At 48.4% G+C, this 26,487-nt stretch overlaps 1 protein-coding gene and 1 pseudogene across 2 annotated transcripts; one reads left to right on the forward strand and one right to left on the reverse strand.

Annotated features, from left to right (window-relative positions):
• The first annotated feature begins 1,292 nt into the window (after positions 1-1,292).
• Positions 1,293-2,471, forward strand: LOC123090134 (tRNA (guanine-N(7)-)-methyltransferase-like; annotated as a pseudogene).
• A 282-nt stretch (positions 2,472-2,753) lies between these two features.
• Positions 2,754-5,542, reverse strand: LOC123092358 (ankyrin repeat domain-containing protein EMB506, chloroplastic). Of its 2 annotated transcripts, XM_044514123.1 has the most exons (7): positions 5,103-5,541; positions 4,811-4,890; positions 4,322-4,420; positions 4,137-4,235; positions 3,832-3,930; positions 3,649-3,747; positions 2,754-3,316 (listed from the first exon to the last, which is right to left on the reverse strand). In XM_044514123.1, exons 1-7 carry the CDS (start codon positions 5,437-5,439, stop codon positions 3,212-3,214), a joined length of 918 nt encoding a protein of 305 aa, XP_044370058.1. In that variant the 5' UTR covers positions 5,440-5,541; the 3' UTR covers positions 2,754-3,211. The 2 variants fall into 2 exon arrangements, with proteins under 2 accessions (XP_044370058.1, XP_044370057.1); XM_044514122.1 differs by lacking the exon at positions 2,754-3,316 and having other exon boundaries at positions 3,432-3,747; positions 5,103-5,542.
• Positions 5,543-26,487: the final 20,945 nt, after the last annotated feature.

The following is a 26,487-nucleotide window of genomic DNA, read 5'->3' on the forward strand; positions in this document are numbered from 1 at the left end:
CAAACTTTGATCAAGTTTTTTTAAAAATCAATTATATCTACAATATCAAATTTATACAATATGTAAATATGTCTTTGTGATGTATCTAATTATATGCAGTTTTATCATAGATATCAAATTATGCAAATTTATCACAGATATGAAATTATCAAAAAAAAATGATCACATATATGCAGATTTTGGACCTCCAAAGTAGCTTATCAAAGACAAAACCTTTGTTGTTAAAAGAATTTGTTCGGAGCAACACCCTAGACATGCCATCGGACTCTAGATATGCCCCCTCTCCCGCCCCCCGCTCGACAATGATGCCAGAAAAGGAAACTATACCCGCTAACCACCAGCCACAAACTCAACACATGACTTGCCATCTTCCATTTACCGCCGATGTAGACCACTGTCTACATTCGCTCATGCCCTATCCTCAGCTTGCTGACCTAGGTTTTGGCTCTAACTTGCTCCCTCGCCTTCAAGGCTCCATTGAGAGAGAGAGAGAGAGAGAGAGAGAGAGAGAGAGAGAGAGAGAGAGAGAGAGAGAGAGAGAGAGAGAGAGAGAGAGAGAGAGAGAGAGAGAGGAGAGAGAGAGAGAGAGAGAGAGAGAGAGAGAGAGAGAGAGAGAGAGAGAGATGGGGCGCGGATTTACGGTGCACGATGATTATTGTTTGCGAAGCCGAACATATTCCCACCAAACCTGGCCAAGTGGACCGCGGGCCTGCCAGTGATCACACGTGCTCACTGGCCTGGCCCAGCACGCGGCACCCCTTGAGCCGTGCATGGCTCGGCACGACGCGATCCATTTAATTTTTATATAGAGGCAAAAATAGCCCATTGGGCCGAAGTACGCGGCCCAGGAGCCGTGGTCGGGCCTGGAGGCGCGGCACGCGGGCCGGCACAATACGGCCTGTTAAGTAAACGTGGCATGGCGGGCCTCGTGCTGTGCCAGGTTTGTTCCCACGCGTCGGTCTGATTTTTCTTCCTTCTCACACTCGCACGGCGCGGCCCAATCCCCGACCAGACGTCGCTCCCTGACCCTTCCCCTCCAACGCCGAAGCCCTAACACGCAGCTCCGGCGGCTCAGCTCGCAGCCCTCGCACCTTCGTTCCCAGCGCGCGCGTACCCCCACGGACGGCTCACCGGCGAGGCGCAGCTTTCTTCGACCCCCCGGTTCGTCTCTCCCTCTCTCTCGATTCCCTATACTACTCGCGTCGCGCCGATGCTTACAAGGTGTTTGCTGTAATGCCTCACCAGACGAAGCAGGCGGGGAGCCTGACGCCGCAACGCGTGGCTTTGGCCAGATGACGAGGACCAGCGGCGCGAACGGCGGCGGGCAGCAGGGGTCGGGGAAGCTCCCGCGGAAGCGCTTCTACCGGGCGCGCGCGCACAGCAACCCGCTCAGCAACCCGCAACCAGCAACCCGCACAGCAACCCGCTTCTACAAGTAACAACAAGCGATTAAAACTAGTATCATATACTCAGAACTTTTACCAAGTGCTAACTGCAAGGTCATGGACATGGATACATAGTTCATAGAAAATGCATGTGCCTTGGGCATGCCCCCCTTGTTCCAAATAAGAAAAAAGAATGTGCATTATGCATTTTAGTAGGCCAAATATGTCAATAGTTTATTTGTTTTGTTTTCTGATAATGGACAAGAATTTCCGCTACAGAAGCATGCTTAATCGAGTATGTGATGGCATAATACCATGGATTTGTATTCAAACTACTTGTTTACTCTAGTTGAATAGTTCAAAGTTCAAGGCGCAATTTATAATTGCTTGCTTTGTTTGTCATATTTTGATACAGGTGACCGAGTATGTCAAAGAGCGGGTTCTGGCTTTGAGAGCATCAAACCCAGGACAGTATGACAACATATCCGTTGTGCGCACCAATTCAATGAAATACATTCCTAACTACTTCGGAAAGGCTCAGCTCTCCAAGATGTTCTTCCTGTTCCCTGATCCTCACTTCAAGGAGAAGAACCACCGGAGGAGGGTGATTAGCATGCATTTGCTCGATGAATACGCTTACGTGATGGAAGTGGGAGGAATCATATACACTATTACTGATGTAGAGGAGCTTGGTATATGGATGCGCACGTGTCTGGATGCGCACGTGTCTGGAGAAGCACCCACTCTTCGAAGCTGTTCCCGAGGAAGAGATAAAAGTCGATCCAGTTGTGAAGCTACTGTCTAGTGCCACCGAAGAAGGTCAGAAGGTCGCGCGGAATGGAGGGCAGACTTTCCAGGCCATCTTCAGGCGCATCTCCTTGCAAGAGGAATAAGCAATTTTGGAAGTTGCTAAGCTCTTAGCACTTGTGTACTTTCCTGGACTTTGCTAGATGGATCTGTGACATTTCTATACATTTCTGTAGCATGATTTCACTATGCAGTAGTCTTACGTAGCTCTGCTATCTCAAATGTTTGGTTCTACTTTACAATATTTTTTTTTGGAAGATTGCCATGAGTTCACTCTCAGATGATGCGAGTTCTCTGCATTCCCATGTTCTGGTATTGCATGTTTGAGAACTGATATTTCTGTTTGGAAATTGGTACCAGGTTGTTTGTGTATGCTCATATTTACGCAAATCTGTAAGTGTTGGAAGTTGCTTCATATGTGGACATAAAGAGAGATACTTTTGCACACGATAACTTTTTATAGTATGGGAATATTCAATAATGATGAAAAATTAGGTTCCCATATGAAAAGTGAAAATGACTCTTCTGAATTCTACAGTTTGAAGAAAATACAATCACAACTTCATAATGTCGCCATCATGTAATAACTGGTAACACCAACTCGTCTCTGAATGTTGTTAATCCAGTTACATCTGAGGCAAGCTTTATCCAATTACAGTAAATCACCAACTGAGATACCCTGTTCAAGCAGTTTGATTTCCTGTATGCCCACTGCCTATCCCGAAGGCATGATGTACAGACTACACAGCATGTCCATGAGAACAACCACAGAGCAAAATTTCCAAGTTCCAAGTTGCATGGAGTCCTCACATAGGATAATTTCATCTAGCGCTGACTATTTCGTCCTTGTCGGGTTACATGTTTCTGGTTCCATCTACATAAGCTTCCAGAATCCGGATGCAAAGGAGCGATCAACAGTCCATTAACAATCAGAATAACCACCTAAAGACAGAGTTCCCATATTCTACTAACTTCCTAACATTTGATCTTTGTCTCGAACTTTTTGTCAGAACAGAACCTCACACACCTCTGTTGGCTGGAACAAGTTTGAGAAGCTTTGCCAGATCATATGAGTTGAAATCCCTTCGGAAACATAGGCTCAGGTCCAATGGAGTTTTCCCACCCCGTAATGTGTAAACATAAATCCAAACAACTTATGAGTTCAGTGTTCAGGATCATCTTTTGGTCCTCAGGTAACATAACACATCAACACATGTAGTTTAGACAGTAGCTTCTGAGTTCAGAGTAAAGAGCAAGATATGCATCGCAGGAATAGTGGTCTAGATAGAACGTCAAGATTAAAGAAGTTGTACAGTGGATATGAACATTTCTCAAGGCGACTGTCGAAATTTTGTGACACAACATACAATGGCATGAGAATGTACACAAAATAGGACCTGAGCGCATCAGAAGCAAATATTATAGATCCAAAAACATTAAACCAAAAGGGCCATACATTGGTTCTTCTTGTCTGATCAGCACCATTGACAAGCAATATCTTTGTTATATCTCGATTTCTACTCTGTACCGCTAAATGCAGTGGTGTCCAGCCATCCTGCATGTAAGGAAAAATATGAGAAAATAACTTAATGTCTCAGAGTGGTTGAGCTGGTAAGAGAAGTGTGTCCTTTCAACTTACAACATCAGCAACGTTAACATCGACCCTGTACTTAATCAGCAGCTTCACGGTTTGCAGGGCACCAACTTGAACTGCATAATGTAGTGGCGTGGCTCCATCCTGCAAATGGGGCAGACTAAATTCAAGGGCCAACGTACAGGAACAATCTTAAACTTCAAAGATAAGAACTACATTGTTGCTAGTGAGGAACCAAATCCATCTGACAAGTGCTAAAGTGTAAATGCCACTTTCCAAAGTTCAGTTAGTATCTTCCACTTCATTATGGGATTAGAGAAAAATAAATCATAAAAAGGATATTGCTGTACCCTATCTGTGACATGAGGATTTGCTCCTTTTCTTAGGAGATGGCTAATGACAGCCTCCTTTTTGCCTATTATCGCCTTGTGAAGAGGAGTAAAACCATCCTGTATCAGCAACACTCCCAATATTAGCACCACTATCCTAGATGGGATTTTGGACAAGCATCGCAACAAATAAAGCGGGAGCCTACTTTATCAACTAAATCAATATCAACACCATTGTCCAGCAGCTTGTCCATGAGAGGTATCTGCAGCGCCAACGCGTATGTATGAAGCGGATGCCATTTGGGCTGCACCAAGCAATGCAATTTCAGAAGTTAGAATCAACATCCAACATTCCAACATGCCACATATCTGTATCACTCGCTGCTCAGATGTCCTAAAAAAAGATATGCTTATATGCTAGAAAGATCACCCTTCCTGTCTCTGCATCATTTGATGTGATGCACAAAGCCAAATGACACCCGAGACATGATGTTGAAATCAGCTACAAAATGGTAACAGATGTCGCGCTGTGCCTAGCGTCAACGATACCAGCCACCACCAAACACACTGCATTTTACTTTTACAACTAGCATAACCACCTAAAGTCCAAACAGCACTAAACCTGAAAGAACAACTCTCCAACACAGTGGGAGACACTTAGAAAATGGACAGTAAGATAGTGAAACGCACTTAACTGATGATATTTTGGTGACATCAGCTGTCTCATTCTGATCCAAGATAGACTCTTCTTCCGGCGTTAAGAGAAGCTCGATTTCTGGACGGATAAAATAGCGGCACAATAAGGTGTACAGTTAAAAAAACTGTAACTCCAGTTTTTTTAAAAAAAAAAACTGTAACAGCAAAAATACTGAAATGAGAATTGAGAGGCATAAACAGCACAATCTTTTTTAGAGTGCAAACTAGAAGAACAGAAGCACATCAAGAAAATTCGGAGGAGTAAATTTAGCTCGGAGACCCAGTCGATACCTCTCCGGAGCTCCTGCTCTTCACGCTCCTGCTGCCGCCTTGCAACGAGCCTGGAGAGCGGTAAGGGGGAAGGGAAAGGAGAGCTTCTTTGTACGGTCGCTTGCTTTCCGTTATCTTCGTAGTCGCTCCCGGAGCCGTCGTCTGGCTCCTCCCAGAAGGCGTCGCCGCCGCGAGGGAGGGCACGTGCCGGGGCCCGGAAGGCAATTGAGAGCGGCGGCGGAAGAGAGGGAGATGGACGGTAGTGAGGTAGTGCATCGCGGTGTGAAGCGGGGCGCGGAGAGGCATGGAGAAGGGCGGCGGCGGCGGCGGAGGAGGCCGTGGCCGCCCATGGGAGCATCTCTCGCCCGGCGCCTCTTATCGCAGAGGGGCTGAGCCGAAGGATGCTTCTCCCTGTGGTGTCTTCGCTAGGATTTGACTGTCAGCCCCCACTCCAACCCGTCTACCCATTTGGTCTGCAGAAATCCGTTTGACTCAAAACGGACAGAAAGCTAAACCGAATATCGATGCAAATGAATGGTTGTTCGTTTTTCATCCCATTGACCCATTTTCAAACTACATGTAAACCGAAAAATTTGCGCATGTACGTGACGCCGGTTGGGGTTACCTACCACGGGTAGGTGTAACACCCCGAGATTCATGCCACAGTAATCTCCCACTAATCATGCCATGTCATCATGTTTACCTTGCCTAGTTGCCACTTGTTCAAAACATCAAGTCCAAAATTCAAAATTTCTCAAACATGAATACAAAAATGTTCATCATGTGCCAAATATTCCACAACTAATATTGGTGGTAAACCAACATTTTTGCAAAGGGTTTAAGTGGCCTAAACTACTTAAAGCAGTGGCTAAAACAATAGTTTAAATGCCTTTTTACTTTATAAAAATTTCAAACTATTTCAAAAGCCTCACAGCCTTTTTGTGGCAGTGCTAACTATTTCAATGTAATTATGTGGCCAAGTCCCACTTTTACAAAATTCATTTGGCAGCCCAAATATTACCATGCTTTTTCTGTAAAAAGAAAAGAGCAGAGGTAAAAGAAAAAGAACCCCCCCTGACCCCCCTGGGCCTTTGTCATCCGGGCGGCCCAACCCAGCAGCCCACCTCCCCCGGTCGCCTCCATCCTCTCTGTTCACCCAACCCAGCGGCCGCGCTCGCTGGTCGCCACCGAACCCTGTCGCCGTCCCCGTCAGGGAAGGGATAAGGGCGACGTCCCCTCGACGCCTCGAGCCCTCCCGTCCACTCACTGCACCCCACTCGCGCCAGTCCTTTCCCCTCGCCCGCTTCGTCTCTCCCTCGCACCCCACATCCCCTCCCCATCGCATCCGAGCGCCACCGTCGCCATGGCTGTGCCATAGCCGCGGCCACCGGCCACCCCGCGCCTCGCCAACACGTCCACGAGACGCGCCGACGACCTCTACCTCGACTACGCCTCGCCATCGAGCTCGAGGAGCACCGCAGGCCACGGATCGAGTTGTCTTCTTCCTCGACGGCCGCCGATGATCCCCTTCCTCCCCGGCGAGCTCTGCTGCTCCTAAGCCACCAAGGGTCTTTCTTGACCGCTCGGTGAGCTCCACTCTGTCCTCTCCCCTCTCCTTCCTCGCCTCACCGCGCCCCTAGCCGTAGCTACCGTCCTGGCCGTAGTGTGCCTCCGCCGCCGTGCTCGTCACCGTCGTCCTCGTCGAGGTCGTGCTCACCCGACCTCGCCACCATGCTCTGGGACTCGCCAGGACCCCATAGAGCCTTCCCAGTAGTCCTCCCGTGCCCTCCAGCCGCAGTTCGCGCGAGGGCCGAACTCCGGCGTCCGCTCCGCCGCTCGCCACCGTAGCTTCCGGCCGTTTACGGCCGCACCGCTCCCGTAGATGGATGCGGCGTTGAACGCTCGTCCAAACGAGCCGAAGCATGCCCCGAACAAAGCGCCGTAGCGTTCTTCCGGCCAAGTCCGGCGAGCTCCACCGCGTTTTTGGTCGCCGGAGTTGTCTTCGGCGCCGGCCGCCGACGTGGCACACCTGGGGCCACCCCCCGGGTCACTGCCAGTGGGGCCCCTGGTCCCCTGTTGACCAGTTGACCTGGTCAACTGTGCTGACTGGGCAGGCCCCAGCCACTGACGTGCGGGTCCCACCACTTAATCCTCTAGTTAAAAGATTCTAATAATTAAAACTAATTAGTTTAGTTAATTAGACACTGACAGGTGGGCCCAGTAGTTGTACTAACTAAATTTAGATTAGTTTAAACCCAGTTTAACCCACTGTCTATGACAGATGGGTCCCCCATGTCAGTTTTGACCGGTCAGCCGTCCTATTGGCTGTTGACGTCGCTATGACGTCATGCTGATGCAATATTCCTTTTCTGTTTTTTTAATTAGTTTTTGAAAATGTTTTAATCTTTATTTAATCATAGAAAATAAACCGTAACTCGGATGAAAATGTTTTCTATATGAAAGTTGCTCAGAAAAATCCAACGATCCGAATACGCGGTCTGTTCATCTGTCACGTGCCCCTAGCATGCTGAACATGAAACTTTCCCCTCCGGTCATCTGTCTGACACAGGTCCGGAACCGGGAAAACATTCCCGGTTGAATTCCCCCTTCACCTTTATCGTGTAGCCATACGTTAGGTCACTCCCGGCACAACATATTGCCACGTTATGCTTTGTGATGCTATGTTTGCTTTATATTTACTGTTTCTTCCCCCTCTTCTCTCCGGTAGACCCCGAGACCGATGCTGCCCCTGTGATCGACTACGTCGACGACGACCCCTCCTTGCCAGAGCAACCAGGCAAGCCCCCCCCTTTGATCATCCCGATATCGCCCATTCCATTCTCTCATGCTTGCATTAGATTTTGCTACTGTTAGTGATTGCTCCTATTCTGATGCATAGCCTGCTTTTGTATTTGTTGTTGTACCTTACCTGCTTATCCTAAACTGCTTAGTATAGGTTGGTTAGTGATCCATCAGTGACCCCCACCTTGTCCTTGTTGCCCCTGCTTCATCATTGAAGACCCGATCAACGGGATTGAAGACCAGGTCCCGACACCGCACATCACTTTCCCCTTAGTTGCTCGACACTGCTGGGTTACTATCGAGTGCCGAGGGTGAGACCTCTACAACACTTCTGATGTTAACCCTGTAGTGTAGCTATTCGGTTGTGGTCATCGAGGGTGATTCCGCCTTAACCACTTCCGATACGACTCTGTCGTGCAACCCCTCAAGTGTGAACCTCGGGGGTGATTCCTCTTATGTTCACCTTGATGATTACATTGAGTGGAGTTCACCGGGGGTGATTCCTCGGGTTTTCCCCTTGATGTTTAGACACACAGCTACTATGATTACTATGACTTTACACTGAACCATGTTACTAAAGACGGGTCGACCCTGAGGGGTACCCGCGCGAGCATAATTGCGAGTGATGTGGAGGCGGGTTGACCTGGAGGGTACCCGAGAGTTGAATACGAGGCGTGGACGGGCATTCTTAGCCCTTGCCGCAAGTCCTCGAGACGGGGAAACGGGGTCACATCTTTCGTGAGTCTCTGCTTGTTACCGCGCGTTCCCAATCCACTACGATTTGGATATTTGATCCGAGGGGCCTCTGGCCTGATAGCACTAACCATCACGTGGGCATAGTATGGGCGTTCTGCGTCGTGTACATCAGCCGAAGCTTAATAGACGTCAGCGACGGAGCGGCGCGCGCCGGGTTGGACTGATAAGCTCCTGCCTTTTTAGGGAGGTAGCTAGGTCTGCTCACCGGCCGCCCACGCAACATGCAGGAGTTCCCGGGGCGATGGCCCATGACCCCTGGGGGCATAGGTTTAGTCCGGCGTGCTTGACCTCTCTATCAAGCCTAGGTCGGGTTGCGGCGTATTGTTTGGCCGAGGCCGGGCATGACCCAGGAAAGTGTGTCCGGCCGGAGTCAATCGAGCGTGGTGGGTAAGTTGGTGCACCCCTGCAGGGAAGAACTAATCTATCGATAGCCTGTCCTACGGTAACGGAGACTTGGAGTTGTATCCCGATCGATACAACTAGAACTGGATACTGGTGATGAGAATTGGATGGTGATGAGATCTGGGTTGTGATGATAACTGGATAGTATGGCTCTGGGATTTCTTTCTCGCAGGGAGTCGAGAAAGGATCTCCGGCCGAGGTTGATAACACCACTGCTGCTTTACTTTATGCTACTCTACTTCCTCCTGTTGCTGCAAGATGGTGGGTTCGAGAAGATGCTAGTCTTCGATAGGACTAGGCCTTCTCTCTATTCTGGCATTTCTGCAGCCCAGTCCACATATACAGCCTTCCTTTGATAATGTTGCATATGTAGTGTAGATCCTTGCTTGCGAGTACTTTGGATGAGTACCCACGGTTGCTTTGCTTCCCCTTTTCCCCCTTCTTTCTTCTTTCTGGTTGTCGCAACCAGATGGTGGAGCCCAGGATCCAGACGACACCACCGGCGACTACTACTACCCCGAGGATATCTACTACTTCGTGGAGGCCGCCGACGACCAGGAGTAGTTAGGAGGCTCCCAGGCAGGAGGCCTTGCCTTTTCGATCGATGTTGCTTTTGTGCTAGCCTTCTTAAGGCAAACTTGTCTAACTCATGTCTGTACTCAGATATTGTTGCTTCCGCTGACTCTTGTGTTTTCGAGCTTATGTATTCGAGCCCTCGAGGCCCCTGGCTTGTAATATAATGCTTATATTATTTTAATTTGTGTCTAGAGTTGTGTTGTGATATCTTCTCGTGAGTCCTTGATCTTGATCGTACACATTTGCGTGTATGATTAGTGTATGATTGAATCGAGGGTGTCACAAGTTGGTATCAGAGCCGACTGCCTGTAGGTAGCCCCCTTTCCAACTCCTTGGCCGAAGTTGAGTCTAGTCACTGAAAACTTTTAATAACATTGGCTGTGTGGCTTACGGGCCCACGTCGCCATTGGGTGGTATTAGCATCTTTTACTCCTCGTCTATACTCTGGGACTCTGATCTCTCCTCTATTCAGGTTAAACGATTTTGCAAACTCTAACATTAGGTTCTCGTAAACACTTCCTCCCGGAGAGCCCGTCAGTCCAGACAATCACTTGGTGCACCAGAAGATTACGAAGATACTCTCCGATGTTCTCTCAAGACTTTGTGCCCACCGCCTTCCCACCGATATATCCTTATGGATAACTACATATAGTTGTTGTTCATACCTTCGTCCCAAGTTGCTCTTGTTTTTACAAGATGCGTCGAAATACTCTCCACTGTTCTAAGAACCCCTCCTGCAACTGCCTTGAAGTTCTTTGCTGCATGAATACTCCTACGAATAATTACTCACAATTACCGTGGATTCTTCATCCCCAGTTGTTTGAGTGTTTCACAAAAGTCTTCGAAATACTATTCGATCTTCTGAAAATCCTCAGCAACTTATTGCTCTTGAAATTCTTGTGCGCTTGCATTATGGTTAAATCCCATAAGCTTAGTAATCTTATTGGCATCCTTTGTCACTATCATTTTGAGCTCGTTGATTCAATATGTTGCAGATGCTCGCAATCCCCAGTCAAAACTAGCATCCGTCCTTTTGACTCAGACGTCACTCCAGACATGAGCTTGTTCTCGTCAAATCAAACCTTGATTGATTGTCGAGGTATGTTTTTTGTAACTTACTTATCTTTTGATCAGAGCCTCTGCTTCTGGTCCCCCCCCCGATTTGGTAATCATAATTCCTTCGTATTTAAGCTTTGAAATTATTCAGATGTCCCTATAATCTGATGCCTTTGCGTTACGTCTTCTTCTGGTTGAACATCGACACTCATATCGGATTCCTTGCGGTTCACTAAATCCTTTGTTGGATAATTATCCGACATTGTCCTTCACATCCAAAACTCTTGTGAGTTATTTCCTCGATACATAATGCCTTTGGTAAATTGTATTCTCTGCTTTTGTCAACCATGCTCTGCTTTCAAGTTTGTGTCGTACTCGTGGTTCAATTAACCTTACACTTCATCATTTCTTTTGCTTAATGTCGTCGTTAATCGATTACATCTTCATGAAACCTCTCGATAAATGTCTCGTGATCATCATCATCATTCCAAACTTTTCTAGGATATCAGCCGAATTCATGATGAGAAACACCATCCTTGCCCCTCGATGATTTGAATTATCATCGACAACATTCTTGCCTTCCCCAACACAAACTTGTTCATAAAATTTTGGAAATACATCCTTTTTGACATGCCGATGGATTGTTGCTGAGCCCGTCGGCCACACCCTCATCTTTTCCTTGCTGAAATTGTATGACTTATTTTCTAAGTTGTTTCCGATGGATCCTTTGTGTATCCGAAGTCTAACATTTCCCTGATGACCATGTCAACACTATCCCGAAGCATGTGTGTGGTACTCCGTTAATCCACAAGAACATTTGGGAGCGCAATGCTAACTGTTCTTGATCATTTATCCAAACACCGTTGTATGGATAAGCCTCATAAATTCCTTGCCCCTTTGTCTAAATGCTTTAATACTTGGAGCCCTATCATGCTCTGCCTTTCCTTGGGAAAGTTATACCCTAATACTTGGGTATAAACACCTTTCCTTTCCATTGGTCTGGTTATCCTAATAACCACTTATTTCCTTTCCATTGTTTTGTTTAACCTTCTTGTGAGCTATATGATATAAGCAGGAATAATTTCCTGCTTATAAAACACCCCGATGTACAACCTTGTCAGTGAGACCATGTTACTATTGTTGGTGACATTCCGGTAGCCACCGATGGATGAGAACTTTGCCTATTGGTCCGCCTCGTCTTAACGAGCAGGAAAATGGTTCTCTTTGTCCCTCGCCCTTGGTACCAAACTTTGTTACCAACATAACAGACATGCTATCCTTTGACCTGCCTTGCTATCATGACCGTGCAAGATGTCACCACTCTTCCTACCTTTAACCCACATGGTGGGCCCATAACCCACAATTCCACAGGATCATAACCTGACTCTCCTTACACCATGTTGCCAAAGATATTCCTCGCTCTTGGCTCCATAAGTAATTCATAAGCCACCTTCCTAGTGATCTATTCTAGTATCAGACGCAATAATTTTTGTTGTTGTTGTTGTTGCTCTGGACCCCTTTTCACCTTTTGATTAGGCATCGAATGATTGCCTGCCCGTTAAAACTTCTCATGGTACCCTCATACTTTGCTCTCGACGTTTTATTTAAGTTTAACTCGAGGGATACTTCCGCCTCAATCCCTGATTTGTTCACCAGATATTTAACCCTATAAGGGTCAGTTCTCCCGAAGTTACTCTTTACTTCCCCACTTAAATCTCGGGACGAGATTTCTTGTAGTGGAGGAGATTTGTAACACCCCGAGATTCATGCCACAGTAATCTCCCACTAATCATGCCATGTCATCATGTTTACCTTGCCTAGTTGCCACTTGTTCAAAACATCAAGTCCAAAATTCAAAATTTCTCAAACATGAATACAAAAATGTTCATCATGTGCCAAATATTCCACAACTAATATTGGTGGTGAACCAACATTTTTGCAAAGGGTTTAAGTGGCCTAAACTACTTAAAGCAGTGGCTAAAACAATAGTTTAAATGCCTTTTTACTTTATAAAAATTTCAAACTATTTCAAAAGCCTCACAGCCTTTTTGTGGCAGTGCTAACTATTTCAATGTAATTATGTGGCCAAGTCCCACATTTTACAAAATTCATTTGGCAGCCCAAATATTACCATGCTTTTTCTGTAAAAAGAAAAGAGCATAGGTAAAAGAAAAAGAAACCCCCCCTGACCCCCCTGGGCCTTTGTCATCTGGGCGGCCCAACCCAGCAGCCCACCTGCCCCGGTCGCCTCCCTCCTCTCTGTTCACCCTACCCAGCGGCCGCGCTCGCTGGTCGCCACCGAACCCTGTCGCCGTCCCCGTCGGGTAAGGGATAAGGGCGACGTCCCCTCGACGCCTCGAGCCCTCCCGTCCACTCACTGCACCCCACTCGCGCCAGTCCTTTCCCCTCGCCCGCTTCGTCTCTCCCTCGCACCCCAGATCCCCTCCCCATCGCATCCAAGCGCCACCGTCGCCATGGCTGTGCCATAGCCGCAGCCACCGGCCACCCCGCGCCTCGCCAACACGTCCACGAGATGCGCCGACGACCTCTACCTCGACTACGCCTCGCCATCGAGCTCGAGGAGCACCGCAGGCCACGGATCGAGTTGTCTTCTTCCTCGACGGCCGCCGATGATCCCCTTCCTCCCCGGCGAGCTCTGCTGCTCCTAAGCCACCAAGGGTCTTTCTTGACCGCTCGGTGAGCTCCACTCCGTCCTCTCCCCTCTCCTTCCTCGCCTCACCGCGCCCCTAGCCGTAGCTACCGTCCTGGCCGTAGTGCGCCTCCGCCGCCGTGCTCGTCACCATCGTCCTCGTCGAGGTCGTGCTGACCCGACCTCGCCATCGTGCTCTGGGACTCGCCAAGACCCCATAGAGCCTTCCCAGTAGTCCTCCCGTGCCCCCCAGCCGCAGTTCGCGCGAGGGCCGAACTCCGGCGTCCGCTCCGCCGCTCGCCGAGGTAGCTTCCGGCCGTTTACGGCCGCACCGCTCCCGTAGATGGATGCGGCGTTGAACGCTCGTCCAAACGAGCCGAAGCACGCCCGAATGGAGCGCCGTAGCGTTCTTCCGGCCAAGTCCGGCGAGCTCCGCCGCATTTTTGGTCGCCGGAGTTGTCTCCGGCGTCGGCCGCCGACGTGGCACACCTGGGGCCACCCCCCGGGTCACTGCCAGTGGGGCCCCTGGTCCCCTGTTGACCAGTTGACCTGGTCAATTGTGCTGACTGGGCAGGCCCCAGCCACTGACGTGCGGGTCCCACCACTTAATCCTCTAGTTAAAAGATTCTAATAATTAAAACTAATTAGTTTAGTTAATTAGACACTGACAGGTGGGCCCAGTAGTTGTACTAACTAAATTTAGATTAGTTTAAACCCAGTTTAACCCACTGTCTATGACAGATGGGTCCCCCATGTCAGTTTTGACCGGTCAGCCGTCCTATTGGCTGTTGACATCGCTATGACGTCATGCTGATGCAATATTCCTTTTCTGTTTTTTTTAATTAGTTTCTGAAAATGTTTTAATCTTTATTTAATCATAGAAAATAAACCGTAACTCAGATGAAAATGTTTTCTATATGAAAGTTGCTCAAAAAAATCCAACGAATCCGAATACGCGGTCTGTTCATCTGTCACGTGCCCCTAGCATGCTGAACATGAAATTTTCCCCTCCGGTCATCTGTCTGACACAGGTCCGGAACCGGGAAAACATTCCCGGTTGAATTCCCCCTTCACCTTTATCGTGTAGCCATACGTTAGGTCACTCCCGGCACAACATATTGCCACGTTATGCTTTGTGATGCTATGTTTGCTTTATATTTACTGTTTCTTCCCCCTCTTCTCTCCGGTAGACCCCGAGACCGATGCTGCCCCTGTGATCGACTACGTCGACGACGACCCCTCCTTGCCAGAGCAACCAGGCAAGCCCCCCCCCCCTTTGATCATCCCGATATCGCCCATTCCATTCTCTCCTGCTTGCATTAGATTTTGCTACTGTTAGTGATTGCTCCTATTCTGATGCATAGCCTGCTTTTGTATTTGTTGTTGTACCTTACCTGCTTATCCTAAACTGCTTAGTATAGGTTGGTTAGTGATCCATCAGTGACCCCCACCTTGTCCTTGTTGCCCCTGCTTCATCATTGAAGACCCGATCAACGGGATTGAAGACCAGGTCCCGACACCGCACGTCACTTTCCCCTTAGTTGCTCGACACTGCTGGGTTACTATCGAGTGCCGAGGGTGAGACCTCTACAACACTTCTGATGTTAACCCTGTAGTGTAGCTATTCGGTTGTGGTCATCGAGGGTGATTTCGCCTTAACCACTTCCGATACGACTCTGTCGTGCAACCCCTCAAGTGTGAACCTCGGGGGTGATTCCTCTTACGTTCACCTTGATGATTACATTGAGTGGAGTTCACCGGGGGTGATTCCTCGGGTTTTCCCCTTGATGTTTAGACACACAGTTACTATGATTACTATGACTTTACACTGAACCATGTTACTAAAGACGGGTCGACACTGAGGGGTACCCGCGCGAGCATAATTGCGAGTGATGTGGAGGCGGGTTGACCTGGAGGGTACCCGAGAGTTGAATACGAGGCGTGGCCGGGCATTCTTAGCCCTTGCCGCAAGTCCTCGAGACGGGGCAACGGGGTCACATCTTTCGTGAGTCTCTGCTTGTTACCGCGCGTTCCCAATCCACTACGATTTGGATATTTGATCCGAGGGGCCTCTGGCCTGATAGCACTAACCATCACGTGGGCATAGTATGGGCGTTCTGCATCGTGTACATCAGCCGAAGCTTAATAGACGTCAGCGACGGAGCGGCGCGCGCCGGGTTGGACCGGTAAGCTCCTGCCTTTTTAGGGAGGTAGCTAGGTCTGCTCACCGGCCGCCCACGCAACGTGCATGAGTTCCCGGGGCGATGGCCCATGACCCCTGGGGGCATAGGTTTAGTCCGGCGTGCTTGACCTCTCTATTAAGCCTAGGTTGGGTTGCGGCGTATTGTTTGGCCGAGGCCAGGCATGACCCAGGAAAGTGTGTCCGGCCGGAGTCAATCGAGCGTGGTGGTAAGTTGGTGCACCCCTGCAGGGAAGAACTAATCTATCGATAGCCTGTCCTACGGTAACGGACACTTGGAGTTGTATCCCGATTGATACTACTAGAACTGGATACTGGTGATGAGAATTGGATGGTGATGAGATCTGGGTTGTGATGATAACTGGATAGTATGGCTCTGGGATTTCTTTCTCGCAGGGAGTCGAGAAAGGATCTCCGGCCGAGGTTGATAACACCACTGCTGCTTTACTTTATGCTACTCTACTTCCTGCTGTTGTTGCAAGATGGTGGGTTCGAGAAGATGCTAGTCTTCGATAGGACTAGGCCTTCTCTCTATTCTGGCATTTCTGCAGCCCAGTCCACATATACAGCCTTCCTTTGATAATGTTGCATATGTAGTGTAGATCCTTGCTTGCGAGTACTTTGGATGAGTACTCACGGTTGCTTTGCTTCCCCTTTTCCTCCTTCTTTCTTCTTTCTGGTTGTCGCAACCAGATGGTGGAGCCCAGGATCCAGACGACACCACCGGCGACTACTACTACCCCGAGGATATCTACTACTTCATGGAGGCCGCCGACGACCAGGAGTAGTTAGGAGGCTCCCAGGCAGGAGGCCTTGCCTTTTCGGTCGATGTTGCTTTTGTGCTAGCCTTCTTAAGGCAAACTTGTCTAACTCATGTCTGTACTTAGATATTGTTGCTTCCGCTGACTCTTGTGTTTTCGAGCTTATGTATTCGAGCCCTCGAGGCCCCTGGCTTGTAATATAAAGCTTGTATTATTTTAATTTGTGTCTAGAGTTGTGTTGTGATATCTTCCCGTGAGTCCTTGATCTTGATCGTACACATTTGCGTGTATGATTAGTGTACGATTGAATCGAGGGTGTCACAGTAGGGTTACCAAGCGTACATCTTGGGTCACGCACGGGGCTTATAACATCATACTCCAAGACCCCAGGGTAGTCCTGGCCATCTCAGGCCCGACCCTGTCGGCCCACCCAGGCCCGGCCCTAAAATTTAGGGCCTAGGCCCAATGGGCTTGCCCATGGGCTGGGCTTGGGCCTGAGTTTTGAGCCCACCAGTAGGGCCTGGACGGGCTTGGGCTTGGCGTATTGGCATTTTAAGGAAGAGGCCCGGCCCACAGCCCTAAGCCCTAAGGGCTTTTTAGGGTTTTTTACCAGATGGGCCGGGCTTGGGCTTGAAAAGTAGGCCCAATGATAGGGCCTGGGAGGGCCTGGGCCTCAGTTTTCTGTCGTGGGCTTTTTCAAGCCCGGCCCAAGCCCGGCCCGGCCCAGCCCATGGCCAGATATACCCCAGGGTCACAAATACATTCAGGAGTCATTAAGGTTTACTTCACTCGGAAGAAGCACATTCATTTGGACGTCATTTATCACTCGGACGCCATCCGTTCACTATTATTATGCACTACTCCCTCTTAAGATCTAATCATTCACTTGGCCAAAGAAAACTCATAGATCAGAAAGCATACAGAGCTATAAAATTATATAAATAGATTTTAGAGAATACTTAAATACTTTCAATGAATAGTTTGATCATGAACCTACAATTCATCAGATCCCAACAAACGCACCGCAAAAAGTTTACATCGATTGATCTCAGACGAGATCATTGTATTGAAGAGAGAGAGAGAGAGAGAGAGAGAGAGAGAGAGAGAGAGAGAGAGAGAGAGAGAGATCTAGCTACTGCTATGGACACGTAGGTTTTGTGGGAACTACTCACACATTATCGCAGAGGCAGTAAGGTTGATGAAGATAGCCTCCCCAATGGTTTCCCCTCCGGCAGAGTACCAACAGAAGCCTTCAGATGGGACCGCGGAATAATAGAGGCTTGCGGCGGCGAAAGAATTGTTTCGGGTATCGCGTCGGAGGTTTCTGGATATATGGGAATTTATAGAATTGAAATTAGGTCAAACGGAGACAAAGGGGGGCACAAGGCATCTGGGCGCGCCCCCCTCCCTTGCTGCTCTCTCGTGCACCATTTGGTTGATACGTCTTCAACGTATCTATAATTTATGAAGTATTCATGCCATGTTTACAACAATTTTATATGGTTTTGGTATGATTTGGATGGAACTAACCCAGACTGACGTTGTTTTCAATAGAAGTACCATGGTGTTGTTTTTTGTGCAGAAATAAAAGTTCTCTGAATTCGACTAATTTTTAACGATTTTTTGGAAGAAAAGGGAAATAATGGAGCAAAGAACCACCAGGGGGGCTGTTGCCCACAAGACACCAGGGCGCGCCAGCCCCCCTGGCGCCTCAGGTGGGTTGTGGGCCCCCTGAGGCCCATCTTCGCGTGATTCCAACGCTGAAAAATCCTATATATTCAGAAACCCCCGAAAGTTAACCTAGATCAGAAGTTCCGCCGCCGCAAGCCTCTGTAGCCAAGAAAAACCAATCTAGACCCCGTTCCGGCACCCTGCCGGAGGGGGAAATCATCACCAGAGGCCATCTTCATCATCTCGGCGGCCACCATGATGAGGAGGGAGTAGTCCACCCTCAGGGCTGAGGGTTTGTACCAGTGGCTATGTGTTTAATCTCTCTCTCGTATTCTTGATTTGGCACGATTTGATGTATCGCAAGCTTTGTTAATATAATTGGATAATATGGTGTTTTCCCCTCTCTATCTTGTTGTGACGAATTGAGTTTTCCCTTTGAGATCTTGTTGTTATCGAATTGAATACTTTTATGGATTTAAGAACACTTGATGCATGTCATGCTATGAATACCCGTGGTGACAATGGAGTATCATATTGATTCATTTGATGTGTGTTTTGGCACTCAACTCGCGGATTCCCGAGGTAACATTGGGGTAATCTATGCATAGGGGTTGATGCATGTTCTCGTCTTTGTTTCTCCGGTAAAAACCTTGGGGCACTCCTTTGAGGGTTTTTTTGTGTTGGATTGAGTATTATGGATCTGAAATTGTTTGATGCATATCGGATAATCAAATCACGGATACTCGTGATGACATTGGAGTATCTAGGTGACATTAGAGTTGGTTGATGTGTATCATATGGTGTTATTTTAGTACGAACTCTTAGATAGATCGATTGGAAATGATAACTTGGTGTTATTTTAGTATGAACTCTTGGATAGATCGATCAGAAATGATAACTTTGAGGTGGTTTTGTACCCTACAAACAATTTTGTCTTATGTTCTCCGCTATATAAGAATATTGGAGTGATTCTTCATAGCATGTTGAGGGATGGTTATATGATCCAATTATACTAGCATTGTTGAGAGATTGCACTAGCGAAAGTACGAACTCCAGGCCTCATTTTCAAGCATTGTAATACCGTTTGTGCTCACTTTTTCTACTTGCTACCATGCTGTTTTAATTGTTCCTATTACAAAAATCAATATCTAATATCATTACTACACTTGTATCACTATCTCTTCGCCGAACTAGTGCACCTATACAATTTACCATTGTATTTGGTGTGTTGGGGACACAAAAGACTCTTTGTTATTTGGTTGCAGGATTGTTTGAGAGAGACCATCTTCATCTTATGCCTCCCACGGATTGATAAACCTTAGGTCATCAACTTGAGGAAAAATTGCTACTGTCCTACAAAACTCTACGCCTGGAGGCCCAACATGTTGGAAATATGCCCTAGAGGTAATAATAAATTAGTTATTATTATATTTCCTTGTTCATGATAATCGTTTATTATCCATGCTATAATTGTATTGATAGGAAACTCAGATACATGTGTGGGTACATAGACAACACCATGTCCCTAGTAAGCCTCTAGTTGACTAGCTCGTTGATAAATGGATGGTTACGGTTTCCTGACCATAGACATTGGATGTCGTTGATAACGGGATCACATCATTAGGAGAATGATGTGATGGACAAGACCCAATCCTAAGCCTAGCACAAAGATCGTGTAGTTCGTAAGCTAAAGCTTTTCTAAATGTCAAGTATCATTTCCTTAGACCATGAGATTGTGCAACTCCCGGATACCGTAGGAATGCTTTGGGTGTACCAAACGTCACAACGTAACTGGGTGGCTATAAAGGTGCACTATAGGTATCTCCGAAAGTGTCTGTTGGGTTGGCACGAATCGAGACTGGGATTTGTCACTCCGTGTAATGGAGAGGTATCTCTGGGCCCACTCGGTAGGACATCATCATAATGTGCACAATGTGACCAAGGGGTTGATCACGGGACGATGTGTTACGAAACGAGTAAAGAGACTTGCCGGTAACGAGATTGAACAAGGTATCGGCATACCGACGATCGAATCTCGGGCAAGTACAATACCGCTAGACAAAGGGAATTGTATACGGGATTGAGTGAGTCCTTGACATCGTGGTTCATCTAATGAGATCATCGTGGAACATGTGGGAGCCAACATGGGTATCCAGATCCCGCTGTTGGTTATTGACCGGAGAACGTCTCGGTCATGTCTGCATGGTTCCCGAACCCGTAGGGTCTACACACTTAAGGTTCGATGATGCTAGGGTTGTAAAGGAAGTTTGTATGTGGTTACCGAATGTTGTTCGGAGTCCCGGATGAGATCCCGTACGTCACGGGGAGGTCCGGAATGGTCCGGAGGTAAAGATTTATATATGAGAAGTCCTGTTTTGGTCACCGAAAAAGTTTTGGGTTTTATCGGTAACGTACCGGGACCATCGGGAGGGTCCCGGGGGTCCACCAAGTGGGGCCACCATCCCCGGAGGGCTGCATGGGCCAAGTGTGGGAGGGGACCAGCCCCAGGTGGGCTGGTGCGTGTCACACCCTAGCTAGTCATGCATTAGAGTGTTGCATCATGTTTACTCTTTCATCAGAAACTTGAAATGGGGATGACAGAACCCCCAGTCCCCTCTGAAACCAACTAGGGTTACTAAAATAATTTTTTCAATGAACCTGAAATGCCCTTCTAAAATGCCCATCATTTTTGCCTTGGTTCAGAACCTCTGCCAAAAGTGGTGCACATTTTCCTAGGCCATCCTAAGGTTTTTGATTTAAATCATAAATATTTGAATTTGGGCATTTAAAATAATATAAAATATTTAAATGCTCAAATATCTCCAAACTGAAATGTTTCATGTTGGAAATAATCCAACTATGGACCAGGAGTAGTTTGGTGATTTTTGGAGTTGCCTAGGTATTTTATTTAATTCAACAAAGTTGCAGATATATTAAATAAAATAGAAATAGAAAAAAAGGGGGAAAACTTACCTGTGCGGCCCAGCCAGCTGGCCGGCCCAGCTAGCCAGCCCAGCCCACCACCGCCGTCGTCCTCCTGGCGCCAGTCGGCCAGGCGTGTGGCCGGCGCGCGCGCACGGCCACCGCGCCACGCCACCTCTCTCCCTGCCTGCCTGCCCTCCCCTCCTCGTCTCGGTGTCCCTGGACGACGCCACGCCTCCTCCCTGCTCTCTCTCACTCTCCCCCGGCTCTCCCTCGCTCTCTCTCTCGCCCGGCCGAACACCACCGTCGCCGCCGTTCGCCATAGCCACCGTCTCCGACCACCCCTCGCTCCCCCGACTAGCTCAGGAGCTCCGCCTCGACTCCCTCTTCCTCCCCACCGCTCCACAGCTCCCCGGAAGCCCTGCATCGCCGCCACGTCGCCGTTCCCCTCTTCGGGCTCCGACCACCGTCGCCGTCGAATTCGCCGTCTCCAGCGCGTCCCCGAGCCCGCTTCGACGCCCACTGCAACCGCGGTGAGCTACGCCACCGTTTCCCCCTCTTCTCCCCCTCGTTCCCTCACCGTAGCCTCCTCCCCACCACGGCCGAACCTCCGCCGTCGCCGAGCTCGCCGTCGACGCAGCTCCGGTGACCATTTGGTCACCCCGGCGAGTCCAACGAGTTCACAGAACCCCGCAGAGCATCCTAGCGCCTCGCTTTGCTCGACTTCGAGCTCCAGCACCGTTCCCGTGCACGACCGAACCCCGGCGGCCGCAGCCGAGCTCGCCGCCGTCGACTCCGGCCACCCCGACCCCAACGGGCTCCGCCAAGAGCTGCGGGTTGCCCTCAGCTCCACTCCGGTGGCCTCCGCGGTCCATTTGGTGGCCGAAACGACCAAAACCACTTCCGCCGCCGCGTCGGGCTCGCCGGCGACTAAACGCCGGCAGCCGACATTGACTTTGACCACGGGTGGGCCCTGGTTGACTCCCCTGAGTCAATGACAGGTGGGGCCCAGCCCTGTTAATTAAACAGGATTAGTTTTAATTAAGTTTTAATTAAAATAATCACCCTGACATGCGGGACCCACTGTCAGGTTTGACCCAGACCTGTTCCGTTGACCTGCTGACGTCACACTGACGTCAGGCTGACGCAGTAATTGAATTTCTGGATTTAAATTAAATCAGGAAATTCCAGAATATTATTTAAACTTCAAAAATTCATAACTTTTATTCTGTAACTCCAAATTGGACAAATTATATATGAAAAATGATCAGAAAAATCCAATCTATCCATCTGTACTATTTTCATGCATGATCAAACAAGTTAAATTGATGTTTTAAGCAGAACAAGAAAAGGCACTTTAAAAGGCCATATTTGAATTTGGAATTTGAATCTTTGATTCAAATTTGTTCAAACCCTTCTGGCTTTAGTTGCATTAGCCCAACACACTCATATTGCCATGTTTCATGCATGCATCATATTGTTGCACATTGTTTGGTGATGCTTGTGTATCGATGTCCTTTGCGACAGGATCTGTTCCCGAGGAGTACCGTGATTACCCTAACGAAGAACCGTATCCGTGCATCGAACCATCAGGCAAGCAACCAACCATTTGATCATATCGATACAATCCCATGTTCTCGCTCCTGCTCTCTTTTACTGCATTAAGACAACGCGATTCAAACTGCTGTGTGCTACGGTAGTTGAACCCATTTCCTCTGCATGACCTGTCATTGCCACAGTAACTAGATGAAACCCACTAGCATGTGTAGGAGTTGATTGAGCCATATGTATGTGTTGTTCCTACCTTGCTATGCCTGCTATGCTTAGAGTCGTGTCAGGTCTGGTTCATCTGGGTGATGGGCTAGAGTGAAATGATTATGTCGGTAATGAGAGTGGTGTGGTGAACACGATTTGGTAAAGGTATCGATGAGAGGCCATGTAGGAGTACATGGTGGGTTGTTTCATTGAAGCCGACCTTAAGCACTGAGATCTGTATGTGTGATTTAAGAACCAGCTACTACCATGCATTGGGCCCGAAACCAATGGACCCTCTCGGCTTCTTATTCACCCTAGTTCTCCGTCCAGGAGTTGCAAGTAGTTTCTGGTGTTTGTAGCCTACTGGAGGCCGTGGACAGCGCTGACCGTAGGGGTGGGCTGTGATGCGGTAGGTACGTGGCACGGTGTACCGAATACCCGTTAGGTATCTCGGGAACCCTGTTCACATCGTTCGGGGCCGTATGGGAAACCTCGGCCGGACTCCCTGCGGATGGAACCTGAATAGGCGATAAACCTGGACTGGAGGCTTAGGTGATTAGGTAGGTCGTGGCCGACACCCACGTTGGGCTTCCGCTTGAAGGTTGCCGAGTACATGTCGTGTAAGCAACGATAAGTGGTGAGAGCGTGTATGAAGAAGTACACCCCTGCAGGGTTAACATGATCTATTCGAATAGCCGCGTCCGCGGTAAAGGACTACTTGGTTGCCTATACAGTTCATAGACAAGTAAATGGAAACTACTAAAAGCCTCAAGATAAGTGTGAGTGCCGAGGATGGCTCTTCCGTAGGAAGACGGAGGTGGATCCTCGGTAGTGTATTGAAGTGGTGAATAGTGGACTCGTGTGCGCAAAACTATTTCAAGTTGGAGTATCGTAGGATAGCCTAGCCAAGAGTCAAAGCTGGCTTGCTGCAATAACTCCACCAACCCTTCTTGATACTATGCATGTATGTAGGATCTGATGTAAGTCTTGCTGAGTACCTTTGTACTCATGTTGCTATAATCTACATTTTTACAGAAGACGCTGCAACCCCTTCTGATGGGTTCTATGTAGACGTTGACATCAACGAGTAGGCTAAGGACCCAGGTGGTGACCCTGAACTTGTGGAGGACCACGTAGTATAGCTAGGCTTTCCAAGCCTCTTTTATTTTACTAGTTGTCTGTACTCAGACAAGTTACTTCCGCTGTTGGCTTGTATGACTGTATGACTTGTATGTTGGGTCGCGAGACCCGTACCTTTGTGTATGTTATGTATGGCTCCCTGAGCCTTAAATAAAGTACTTGTGTCATAGAGTCATGTTGTGATGCTTCGTTGTATTTGCACATATCGAGCATATTGTGTGTATGATTGAAATGCTTGGTATGTGTGGGATCTGACTATCTAGTTGTTTATCTTTAGTAGCCTCTCTTACCGGGAAATGTCTCCTAGTGTTACCGCTGAGCCATGGTAGCTTGCTACTGCTCTGGAACACTTAGGCTGGCCGGCATGTGTCCTTCTTCGTTCCTGTGTCTGTCCCTTCGGGGAAATGTCACGCTTTGAGTACCGGAGTCCTGTTAGCCCGCTACAGCCCGGTTTACCGGAGTCCTGCTAGCCCAGTGCTACAGCCCGGACCCACTTGCTGATGACCGACACGTTCGAAGCTGGGTCATGAATGCCTGTCCCTGTAAGTCTGTGCCACTTTGGGTTTACGACTAGTCATGTCAGCCCGGGCTCTTTATCATATGGATGCTAGCGACACTATCATATACGTGAGCCAAAAGGCGCAAACGGTCCCGGGAAAAGGTAAGACGACACCCGTGGGGATACCGTGCGTGAGGCCGCAAAGTGATATGAGGTGTTACCAGCTAGATCGATGTGACATCGAGTCGGGGTCCTGACAGCGTTGGCATCAGAGCCGGACTGCCTGTAGGTTCTCCAAGCCAAACTGGTCGATGTTGAGTCTAGAAATTCTTTAGTTATATGTAGGGGAATTGTTTGTGGGTTGGAACGTAAGGCTCTTTTTACTCCTTATACCTTATGACTTTCTGATCTGAGTCAGTCCATTCTTCCACCGGGGGTTAAGGAATTAGGATCTGTTCTCTCTATCAGGATCACGAGTTACTAATCAGTAGTACCTTATAAGTTTGATGGTTACCAGCCTAGTTCAGTTCTACTACCACATTATGTTGTTAGAATGGTTCCAGAACTTTGATGTGATGATGTTGAGTGTGTACGAAATCCTTTGTCAAATGTCTCAATATCCTTTTTGAGCATTTACAGCTGTTATGCTGCCGAAATTTTGCTAGAAATTCTAATGCCTTTGCATTATAATTGTGCTTTCAGATGGCCACTCGCGACCTCAATCAAGTGGTTCGCCTGACTCGATGCCTAGATGTACCCGGCCATACTGCTAAGTTGGTCAGGGTAATGACTGAGGCTGGATATCGCTGGTATCCCGAGTACACGGTCGAAGAGCAATTCCGGGACTTCAATCAAAGCCAGTATCTCTGCACTGTCAGGATATTTCCATCTTATCCTGGATCCACTGGGCCTCTTCACTGCTCCTATGGACTCGGGGTTACTATTGAGATGGCTGTGCAGGATGCCGCCTACTCTATGATGACCATTATGCGAGTCAGATCTGGTTTATTTCGGGACTCTGACTTCCGGTATATGCCAGGATCACTTCCGGGAGCACAAGGGTATCTCCAGGCTATCTACGCTGACTCCACTCAGGAGGATTCACGGACTCGCACCACTGCTGAGATGCTCGAGGATAAGGACCGTGAAAATCGGGCCTTAAGGTTAGAGCTCTTCAATACCCGTGCTGACCACTGGGCCACTTTGACTCGGTTCGCACCGGCGGTGCAAGCTGGATATTCAGATATGCGCGATCTCTATCCTGTGAGATCTGCTCTGCCAGACGTGATGGTTTGGCGTGATGTAGGAGGCATCACCCCACCTCGCGGTCCCCGCAGGCCACCGTTTGTTGGTCCACGACCTCATCCTAGCCCCTATGGTCCACAAGCTCCGCGAGATCGTCTATTTCCGGATGAACATGTTGAACTTCCGGGCTATGGAGGTGACTTCTACGAGGACTACTACGGATCAGTCTGAGCTAGTAGTAGTATCACTAGTTCGCACTAGCTGTGTCGTCTATCGTCCTGCGTGACTCGTGGGATATGACCTAGTCTGTACTCCTTCCGGAGGTGTAGAAAAATAATGTATAGGAGCTTGGAATGCCTCCGATGAGATGTAATCCTCTTTTCACCGTAATAGTACTTTGTTTGGTCTTGTACTAAACCCTGTATGGTGTGTATGACGATGGAATAAAAGAAGCAGTTTCTGTATCTACCATGTCATACGGATGATCATCTTGCATTCCGAGTTATTCCTTACATTATGTATCCTATGACGGAATTTTACCATCCTGACTAAATCATTGTCTTGTTCACCTAGGATGGTCAACACGCGCGCTAACCCTGCTTCCCAAGAGCAGGCCGAAGGCAGTGAAGCCAGGAAATGAACATCTGCCTCATCCTCCTTCACTAGCCGAGGTGATGATGGAAGCTGAGAGAAACAAGCGGGAGACAAACCGTTTGTTGGAGCGTATTGAACAGAATACAGCACACCATCAGAGGGCTAACGTGGTGTCACTCAGTGATTTTATCAAATTGCATCCACCCACGTTCCACCACTCCGTCGAGCCTCTCGACGCTGATGACTGGCTTCGCAGTATCTCTCACAAACTGCGTTCCGCGCTGGTAGCGGAGGCTGACAAGGTCACCTTTGCTGCATATCATCTTGAAGGCCCCGCCAGTCTATGGTGGGAGAATTATGGAGCTATGCGCCCAGCG

The sequence above is a fragment of the Triticum aestivum genome, chromosome 4B, assembly GCF_018294505.1.
Source record: "Triticum aestivum cultivar Chinese Spring chromosome 4B, IWGSC CS RefSeq v2.1, whole genome shotgun sequence".
Taxonomy (NCBI): Eukaryota; Viridiplantae; Streptophyta; class Magnoliopsida; order Poales; family Poaceae; genus Triticum; species Triticum aestivum.

Bases quoted from the DNA above. Each gene is read 5' to 3' on its own strand.
- LOC123092358 (XM_044514122.1), bottom strand. From the start codon at position 5,439: ATGCTCCCATGGGCGGCCACGGCCTCCTCCGCCGCCGCCGCCGCCCTT. The intron at 4,236-4,321 runs GTAGGCTCCCGC...TTGCTGATACAG, and splicing joins ATATTGATTTAGTTGATAAA to GATGGTTTTACTCCTCTTCA. The intron at 3,931-4,136 runs GTACAGCAATAT...CCCCATTTGCAG, and splicing joins ATCCTCATGTCACAGATAGG to GATGGAGCCACGCCACTACA.